This window comes from Hypomesus nipponensis, chromosome 16 (assembly GCF_054491055.1).
Source record: "Hypomesus nipponensis isolate SF chromosome 16, ASM5449105v1, whole genome shotgun sequence".
Classification (NCBI taxonomy): domain Eukaryota; kingdom Metazoa; phylum Chordata; class Actinopteri; order Osmeriformes; family Osmeridae; genus Hypomesus; species Hypomesus nipponensis.
In genome coordinates this window covers 9,994,722-10,004,791 of record NC_140376.1, presented here as the reverse complement: position 1 = coordinate 10,004,791, position 10,070 = coordinate 9,994,722, and the positions used below count along the sequence as shown (strand labels likewise).

Genomic DNA, 10,070 nt, shown 5'->3' with positions numbered 1-10,070 from the left:
AGTGATCCACCGTCGTAGTACATAAAACCCTGGGTTGAACCTGAAGATATCTCGCTAACGCCAAATCTTGATTCGTAGTATAGGTGCCAGGTGTCAACGAAATAAATTAACAATAATATATTGAAATTGATTTGATAAATAAAGGTTGTGCCAAATGTTTTGATATGTAGCCTACGTATCAAAGTGTGGTTTAATAATCCTTGGTTTGGTATAAACAACATTAATGTTGAAGCAATTGCTTCTTTTTTTTTTTTTTTTATCAGGCTATTTGTACAATGTTGGCAATATTAGAATGTTTAAAAAAATCAGGAATTGCGTAGTGTTTGAAGCGCTGAACTACAAATTAAGAGGTTGCAAGTTCAAATCTGCCTGAACATGGTACTTTTGAAAAAGGTTTAACAACAAATTATCCATATCTGTGTCTAACTAGCTCTGTCAATCTATCTGTAGACTGTTAGTAATGTGACCAGCAGACCAAAGAAGAGTATTAAAAAAGCACTGAATTCGGCAACTTGGACATTGAACTATTCATGAAAAAACAACCAGAGAAAGGCCAGGTTGACCTAACCTGGTGTGTGTGACATTTGCAATCTCATTGATCTGTTAGTTTTAAAGTGTATTTTAATTGTCAGATAACAGGTTAACATGATAAAACAGTGTATTTGTTTAATGATATTATTTATTTATGTATTTGCACAGTCAGCAGAAATTTGCTGTAAAAGGACGTCTGAGAATGTTTTTCATTACATTCCGCCGAACATGAGGACAGTAGTGTTTGCCCTGACTCTAGCCCTTGTGGGTAAGTCCAAGTTGTTATTATTAGATGATAATTTGTTGCAATCAGTTTTTTGTTGTATATGAAGTAATGTGTCTGCTTAAACATTTCAGCAAGTCAACAGGTCAATGTTGGTAAGTTTTCTTTATATTTGTATATTCATTCATTTCAATCAGAGATTAATGTACAGATTTCTTACAAAATTCGACACAATTGTTCATTGCAGCTCCTGAGTTTGCCTCCAGCAATACCTATGTGTACAGGTACGAGGCAGTGGTCTTGGGAGGTCTGCCTGAGGAAGGTCTGGCTAGAGCAGGAATCAAAGTCATCAGCAAAGTTCTCATCAGTGCAGTTGCCCAGAATAACTTCCTGCTGAAGGTACAGGATGCACATCAAGTTTCAATACTCAAGAGTCAGGAGTTCATCTTCTTTTCATTAAATGTTCCTTTATGTTTTTTTCTCGCAGCTTGTGGACCCAGAGATCTTTGAGTACAGTGGTGTCTGGCCCAGAGATCCTTTTGTTCCAGCTGCAAAGCTCACTTCAGCTTTGGCTGCTCAGCTCCAGACTCCCATCAAGTTTGAGTATGCCAATGGAGTTGTGGGTAAGATACATGCCCCTGCTGGTATCTCTGCTACGGTGTTGAATGTCCACAGAGGTATCTTGAACATCCTTCAGCTGAACATCAAGAAGACACAGAACATCTATGAGCTGCAGGAGGTCAGGCTTCTATCTTAAAGCTCAAATGAAAGGGTTGGCCCTACCCTACCCCTACTCGAACTCTTAGCCAAACCATGCTGTATTTTATATTCATCAGGCTGGAGCTCAGGGAGTCTGCAAGACCAGCTATGTCATCAGTGAGGATGCCAAGGTTGAGCGCATTCATCTGACCAAGACCAAGGATCTGAATCACTGCCAGGAGAGACTCGAGAAGGAGTTTGGTTTGGCTTACACTGAGAAATTGGTAGCTTCTCAGGATGTAAGTAGCTGTTTCATAACCTTCATTTTTAGTCTGATAGGTATCAGTATGAACATCTGACATTTTGTGTAACATTACGTTTTATCTTTATAGTCTAGAAAGAACTTGAGGGGAGCTGCAGCCTACAACTACATCATGAAGCCAACTGCCAATGGTGCTCTGATTATGGAAGCCACTGTTACTGAGATCCATCAGTTCTCTCCATTCAATGAGATGACCGGAGCTGCCCAGATGGAGGCAAAGTATGTTGTCTAATAACTAATATCTGAGAAACATCTGGAGATGTATTTGAATTGATACAATGACAGTGTATTCAACATGTAGAGCAATCCATAGCAAGTTAATATCCTTTTCATAGACAAAAGTTGACATTCCAAGAGATTCAGAAGGCCACAGTGGAACCCATTGGAGCCGAATACATTTCCCGTGGATCTCTGCAATATGAGTTTGCCACTGAGCTTCACCAGATACCTATTCAGCTCCTCAGGATCAGCAATGCACAAGCTCAGGTACTGTGGTTTTAAATCCTTATTCAACAGTTAGAAACAAACATAAATGGTTCTCCTCAAATCCTAAATGCTTTTTGTATTTTTCTTTACAGATTGTTGAGGTTCTGAATCATTTGGTTACCCACAATGAGGCAAAGGTTCATGAGGATGCCCCTCTGAAGTTTGTGGAGCTCATCCAGCTCCTGCGTGTGGCCAAAATGGAGAATATTGAGGCCATCTGGACTCAATACAAAGCGAATCCAGCTTTCAGGTGTTTTATTACATAATAAGAACAAATATAATTTGAATAGGAAAATCAATTAAGAATATCACTAAAATACACATTTAACTTTTTTAGACACTGGATCCTAAGTGCCATCCCGGCAATTGGAAGTCCTGTCACTGTTAGGTTCATCAAGGAGAAGTTTATTGCTGGTGACCTCACTATTCCTGAGGCCGCTCAGGCTCTGATGGCTGCTGTCCACATGGTGACGGCTGATCTGGATAGTGTCAAGCTGGTAGAGGTAGGTAAACCTTCATGGCAACATTAAGTACTCTTATGAATATTATAAAACCAGACCACAATATAAATGCTCTCTTCCAGGGGTTGGCTTTCCACCACATGATTCAGCAAAACTCAGTTATTCGTGAAATCGCCATGCTTGGTTATGGTACCATGGTTTTCAAGTACTGTGCTGTTCACACCAACTGCCCTTCAGAACTTGTGAAGGTAATGTAAATATTTCTTCCTTAGGCAGTGTTTACGTTCATTATCCTGGAGATTGAACAACTTCATGTTTTTTCTCAACAGCCCATCCATGACCACGCTATTGAGGCACTTGCAAAGGGGGAAATTAAAGAACTTGTAGTTGCTCTTAAAGTCCTGGGTAATGCTGCCCACCCATCTAGTATTAAACCAATCACAAAGCTCTTGCCTGGATTTGGAGCTGCTTCTGCTTCTCTGCCTATAAGAGTTCAGGTTGATGCCATCCTGGCCCTGAGGAACATTGCCAAGAAGGAGCCTAGAAGGGTAAGGATATTTGTTCATAGCTATGGATGACACTGTAAACAAGTTAACTTATCATTTATATCTTTCATTTCTGTGAATTAGATTCAGGAAGTGGCTGTGCAGCTGTTCATGGACAGGGCTCTCCACCCAGAGCTCCGCATGGTTGCTGCTGTTGTGGTGTTTGAGACAAGACCTCCAATGGGTCTCGTGATTACCCTTGCCGATGCAGTGCAGAAAGAGACAAATCTGCAAGTGGCCAGCTTTGTGTACTCTTACCTGAAATCCCTGACCAGGAGCACCGCCCCTGACTTTGCTCCAGTGTAAGGATAAGTTGCTTCATGTCTGTACTACATGACAGTTTTCTCACAGCTGTCTTATACCTGACTTTATTGAACAATTTAATATATCTCTACCATTTCAGTGCTGCAGCATCCAATGTTGCTGTCAAGATCCTCAGTCCCAAATTCGATAGGTTGAGCTATACCTTCAGCAAGGCCTTTCACCTGGACTCCTATTCCTGTGAGGGTCTTTTTTTGGGATCTTGTTTTTGGTTTATCCTAAGTGTACAACATTCATTATTGTCTATTATATCTTATAAAAATAAATATGTGTTTCCTTCATAAGCTCCTCTGATGATGGGTGCTGCTGCCAGTGCTTTCTACATCAACGATGCTGCCACCTTATTACCTAGAGCTGTGGTAGCCAAGGCAAGAACATACATTGCTGGAGCAGCTGCTGATGTTCTGGAGGTACGAGCTCTTCTTAAAATACTAATGGATAGCATTGACTTGATTTTCTATGTTATACTAAGTCACCATCTTCTCTTTCAGGTTGGAGTAAGAACAGAGGGAATCCAGGAGGCTCTAATGAAGATGCCCAATATTGCTGAAAATGCTGACAGGATCACTAAGATGAAGCGTGTCATTAAGGCGGTGAGTGAAAGGGATATGTTGAAACTACTTTAAAGAGTTGTTGAAAAAACGAATTAGTTTGGATAAAGTGTTGAAGGTTATCAAAGTTTACTCTGCTCTTACAACCACAGCTGACTGACTTGAAGTCCCTGCCCACAAACAAGCCACTAGCTTCCATGTATGTGAAATACTTTGGACAGGAAATTGCTTTCGCTCACATTGACAAGGAAATGATTGAACAGGCCACACAGGTATGACACACACAACAACTTTTAAAAACAACTTAAATCAGGGAGACCATTCTTTTAAATATAATGTTCCAGTATATCTATGATTTCCTTTAAAAATAATGTTTTTTCCGATATATCTATGATTTCCTGTAGCTGGCTACTGGACCTTCTGCACATGCAATTGGAAGGAAGGCTCTGAAGGAACTGTTGTCTGGAGCCTCCTTCCAGTACGCAAAGCCCCTGCTGGCTGCAGAGGTACGTCGCATCTTCCCGACAGCTGTTGGTGTGCCCATGGAACTCAGTTTATACACTGCTGCCGTGGCTGCTGCAACTGTACAAGGTAAGCTCTCTCCACCAACAGAATAATGTAAATGACTGCTGTTACACTATTGAGCAAATTAAGATGTTATACTTATTTTCTCTCCAACCCCACAGTCAGAGTGGCCATGACTCCTTCACTTCCTGAGGCTTTCCATCCTGCCCAGCTCTTGAACACAGATATTCAGCTGCATGCAGAGATAACACCAAGGTAGTATTTGATCAGTTTGCTACAGGGATACTAATAAAATTTTACACCTATACATTTGTTATGAAAAGGTTACTTCATGTGATACAATTATTGTTACAATTATTTATTTTTAATGTTTCAGTGTTGCCATGCATACATTTGCTGTGATGGGAGTGAACACTGCCTGGATCCAGGCTACTCTTATGGCAAGGGCAAAAGTACACACAATTGTCCCAGCTAAAATAGCAGCTAAAGTTGACATTGCCAAGGGCAACTTCAAGTTTGAGGTTTTGCCTGTTCAGTCTGCAGATCACCTGGCAACTGTGCGGTATGCAACTGTTTCTTTTAAAATTGACAACTGAAAAAAAAAGATTGCATTATGTACTATAATATTTGAATGAATTTTGTAAATCATTGTTACAGTGTTGAGAGTCTTGCTGTGGCAAGAAATGTTGAAGACCTTGCAGCTACTAAGATGATACCAATGATTCCTATCAAAGAAGCACAGCTGTCTAGAGATACTTTGAGATCAAAGATCTCATCCTCACAAGAAAGTGATTGGGTAAGATGAGTAACCTATTTGAAACCATACCATTTGACCATTTACAGCATGAAGTTCTTTGTATACCCCCGGAGATCTAATCTATTATATATGTTTCAGTCAAGATCATCTGAACGGATTTACTCTGATTTGCCTTCTAATATCATTCCTAAAATGAGAAAGTTGTCTGCACAACTGAGGAAGAAATTCTGTACCGCATTCAAAACCTTTGGAATAAAGGCATGCGCTAACATTGAATCCCAGAATGCTGCCTTCGTCAGAAACTCACCTCTCTATACCCTTATCGGGAAACACTCAGTCACTGTTGATTTGTCACAAGGCAAGTGAAATTATACATTTGATATTTGATTGAAATACAATTACAAATTAAATACAAATTCCAATGTTTAATAATATTTTATCTATTTTTGGGGATAGCTTCAGGCACAGTCATTGAAAGAATGGAGATTGAGGTCCAGGTTGGAGCAGAGGCAGCTAAAAAGATTGTCAAAGTGATCACTGTGAATGAAGATGAAGAATCTCCAGAGGCAACAAATGTCCTGTTGAAACTCAAGAAAGTCTTGGCTTCCGGTCGCAAGAATGGTACCAGATCTTCCTCCAGCTCCAGCAGTTCTAGTTCCAGCAGCTCTCGGTCTTCCTCCTCTTCCTCCTCATCTAGCTCATCCAGCTCATCTAGCTCATCCAGCTCATCCTCTCGTAACAACAAAAAAATCCTGAATGTTGGTGCTGCTCCAGCTAACAAGCAGTCTAAGAGAGTACGCAGCAGCGGTAGCAGCAGCAGCGGTAGCAGCAGCAGCGGCAGCAGCAGCAGCAGCAGCAGCAGCAGCAGCAGCAGCAGCAGTGGACGCAACAGCCAAAGGAACACCAGAAGATCACCAAACAACCGCTCTTCCAGCTCCTCCAGCTCCTCAAGCTCCTCCAGCTCCAGCTCTTCCAGCTCCAGCTCTCGCATGTCAAGGGTAGGGTAGAATCAAAAAGTACTCTTCTTCTCAAAAGAAAAATGCATTTACTGAAAGGTTTGCTTTTCTATTATGGCAGGAACTCTATGACATGAAGTTTACCAAGGACCATGTCCACAAGGTAATTATTTTCATATAAAATGTTGCGTGTGTAAATAAACACCTACTTCCATCTAACCTGCCTCATCACTCTTGCAGCATGCCATCTCAAAGGAAAGAATGTCCAGCAGAAGCAGTGCATCCAGCTTTGAGGCCATCTACAAACAGGTGAAACAATACCCCTCACAAAAAAACTTAAACAATAATTTATTCTCCCAAAGCTCAAACTGACCCTGGACACGAGTATGAGAATAACTCCACTTTAAATTTTGTCAGAACAAATTCCTTGGCAATGCTGTTGCTCCTTCCGTGACAATACTCATCCGTGCTGTGAGAGCTGACCATGTAGTGCAAGGTTACCAGATTACTGCCTATCTGGACAAAGCTACTTCCAGGGTGCAGATCATCATGGCTAACCTCGAAAAGGATAACCATTACAGAATCTGTACTGATGGAGTGTTGCTGAGCAACCACAAAGTTGTGGTAAGCCTGAAGACCTCTGATGCTGTCGAAAAATACAAAAACAATGATTTGCTAAAGTATTTTCATGGGCACTGCTGTTATCTACAAAAATGTCCCCTTAAACCACCCTCTACCATTCATTATGTGCACAATATAATATATTTAGTATGCTATTATGAACTACTATAATTGTTTGTTTTACAAGCTATCTGAGGTCCTGCAAGATGCACATAACAACCCACAACACCATTTCTCCTCTTAGGCTAAGATTGCATGGGGTGTTGAGTGCAAAGAATATGACACTGAGATCACAGCAGAAACTGGTCTTGTCAACGAAAATCCTGCTCTCCGTCTGAAGCTGTCATGGGACAAGATCCCAAGTGCCCTGAGGCAAAATGCAAAGAGGTACAATCTCTCATTTCACTATTAGTCATTTAACGCTATGATTTTGTGGTCTATACCATGTGCAAAATTGTTTTAGAAATAATCATCTACTGTATATGAGTATGTTTAAAATGTTACTTTCTTGATCTAGGGTCACTGAGTCCCTTTATAGTGCTGCTATCCTGGCTGGGGTTAGTCAAGGAAAAGCCAAAAACATAAAGAAAGAAATCAAACTCACACTGGCTCTTATCTCTGCAAGAAGGTTGAATATTGTGCTTAAGACTCCAAAGGTAAGCTAGTCATCTGTTTTTAACTGAGGTTACTTTTACAGAAGCTGGTTTTCCGTTACTTTACATTTACTTAATTGTCGTTCCTTACAGATGACCATTTCAAAACTGGCTTTGAGTCTCCCTGTTGCTTTGCCTGTTGGAGACACCGCTGCTGAGCTTTCTGTGCTCTCAGACAACATTGTTGACCAAGTGTACTACCTGTTCTCCAAAGCAAATGCAGGTGAGAGGAATCTGATTATTCAAATAATGTTTTAGGTATAAATGGTTTAGTGAATGGTGTCATCATTTTACTTTTTCTTAACTCTAGCTGAATGTAGCATGGACGGAAACACACTGACGACATTCAACAACAGGAGGTACAAGAGTGACATGCCACTCTCCTGCTACCAAGTTGTGGCTCAGGATTGCACACAAGAGCTCAAGTTCATGGTTCTGTTAAAGAAGGACAATGATCAGAACCACATCAGTGTTAAGATCTTTGACATGTGAGTATTCAAGAACAAGCACAACATGATGGGGTCAACTAACTGAAATATATTTTTTAATCCCTTACTGTTCATGTTGAATTGGGGCATACTGTATATTCGATTTTTACAACCTAACCAAATGGGATTATTTTCACCAGTGATATTGAGCTGTATCCCGAAGACAACCAGGTACTGGTGAAGGTCAACGGACAGAAAATTCCCATCAGCAGCCTCCCATATCAACATCCTACAGGTTATTTTCATTCATTATAAAATATACATTTCCTTTAACAAGAGCACCATATTGAATGGAAGATTTGACAATATCAGTAAACGTCAGGAAGATAATGCTCTTCCTCACCTAGGCTCAATCCAGATCAAACAAAAGGATGACGGGATCGCTCTCCATGCTCCAAGTCATGGTCTCCAGGAGGTCTACTTGGATAAAAATGCATGGAAGGTGATAGAAACCTTCTTATAAGATTTATTAATTTCACTTGATAGGTAAACAACTTGGTTAAGGTTAAAAAAAAGGTAAAGATAACCATTTTTTGGGAACCACTAGGTCCAAGTTGTGGACTGGATGAAGGGTCAGACCTGTGGTATCTGTGGTAAAGCTGATGGGGAAGTCAGACAGGAGTTGCGCATGCCCAATGGACGCCTGAGCAAGAGCCCAGTCAGCTTTGCCCATTCCTGGGTGCTTCCAGCTGAGAGTTGCCGTGACACCACCGGTGAGTGCTTTCTGGTTTTACTGAAAAGTGGGGGATTCAACCTTCACAGGAACATTAAGAATGAACAATAATTCTACCGCCAATAACACAGCAATGATGGCACAATCAAGTATCTGGCTAATTGCTATCGTTCTGTACGACTGTTTACAGAATGTCGCTTGAAACTTGAATCTGTGAAGCTGGAGAAGCAGATGATTGTCAGTGGCCAGGAGTCCAAATGCTACTCTGTTGAGCCTGTGCTACGCTGTCTGAACGGTTGCTACCCAGTGAGGACCACCCCTGTCACCATTGGCTTCCACTGCCTGCCCACCGGTGAGTGCATGATCGTCTACGTATGTTTAACTGAAATGAAAATGCATCAAATCCTGTACCTTGCTTTTACTAACACTTTACTTTACAGATTCCAACCTGAACCGTTCAGAGGGTCTGAGCAGCATCTATGAGAAGAGTGTGGACCTGAGGGAGACAGTGGATGCCCATGTGGGCTGCCGTTGCACCGCTCACTGTGCTTAGTTTCATTGCAGATTCTGCCACTAATTCCTTACTTGAACATATTGGTGAATAACTTAACTGTCATGAAGAATAAATTTCAAACAGCATTCTAAAGACAAAAAGGTTTCTTGAAAATTATTGTACATTTTTTAAATGATGACTACATTTTATCATCTACACATTTTGATGTTCTATATCACAAAGGGGTGGATATTGTTTTCCACAAACACAATATATATTAATTTCAATATTAACATTAGTGTACAATATTATTTTCAACTGTACATGTGTAAATCTGTAGCATATTGTCCTGAGTTAGTATTCAATGGCTTGCACCAAACTATGTATTTGACATGACGTTTTTATAATCAAACAAGACAATTTCTTGATTTATTTTTATATATATTCTCCCTTAAAGTAATTGCACTAGGCTAATACTGGAATTTGATTTACAACTACTTTAAGGTCAGCTATTACTGCCAAGAAGGGCTCCAAAACTACTATCCACTTGTCTGTCTCATTCCAACTGTCTCCATATATTAATCTAAGATATATCTTTTATTGGGTGTTCTTCGCCTTTAAATAGAAATCCAACAATGGTGCTCAAGTGATAAACTCGCCCTGTGCGCACAATATGTTAGGACCGGCACTGCACCCACCTGAAACTGGTGTTCCAGCAAATCAATTTCAAGACTAGAGAGGGTACAATTTCTGGGGAAATTGTAG

The 10,070-nt window shown here is 40.6% G+C and overlaps 1 protein-coding gene across 1 annotated transcript; it reads left to right on the top strand.

Annotated features, from left to right (window-relative positions):
* The first annotated feature begins 744 nt into the window (after positions 1-744).
* LOC146254841 (vitellogenin-like) lies at positions 745-9,466 on the top strand. Its single transcript, XM_084675523.1, has 34 exons — positions 745-799; positions 889-909; positions 1,002-1,153; positions 1,242-1,493; positions 1,591-1,752; positions 1,846-1,994; positions 2,111-2,261; positions 2,354-2,511; positions 2,599-2,764; positions 2,845-2,970; positions 3,052-3,270; positions 3,352-3,569; positions 3,671-3,768; positions 3,874-3,998; positions 4,080-4,181; positions 4,292-4,411; positions 4,544-4,730; positions 4,826-4,919; positions 5,041-5,226; positions 5,322-5,460; positions 5,560-5,779; positions 5,878-6,419; positions 6,499-6,540; positions 6,618-6,686; positions 6,795-7,001; positions 7,243-7,385; positions 7,516-7,654; positions 7,745-7,874; positions 7,962-8,139; positions 8,280-8,374; positions 8,487-8,581; positions 8,687-8,852; positions 9,003-9,164; positions 9,253-9,466. Exons 1-34 carry the CDS (start codon positions 760-762, stop codon positions 9,363-9,365), a joined length of 5,166 nt encoding a protein of 1,721 aa, XP_084531649.1. The 5' UTR covers positions 745-759; the 3' UTR covers positions 9,366-9,466.
* Positions 9,467-10,070: the final 604 nt, after the last annotated feature.

What these genes read in the sequence shown, in the direction of transcription:
- LOC146254841 (XM_084675523.1), top strand. Translation starts at nt 760, where the DNA reads ATGAGGACAGTAGTGTTTGCCCTGACTCTAGCCCTTGTGG. An exon ending in ACATCTATGAGCTGCAGGAG is followed by an intron (nt 1,494 to 1,590) that starts GTCAGGCTTCTA and finishes TATATTCATCAG; the next exon opens with GCTGGAGCTCAGGGAGTCTG. An exon ending in ATAGTGTCAAGCTGGTAGAG is followed by an intron (nt 2,765 to 2,844) that starts GTAGGTAAACCT and finishes GCTCTCTTCCAG; the next exon opens with GGGTTGGCTTTCCACCACAT.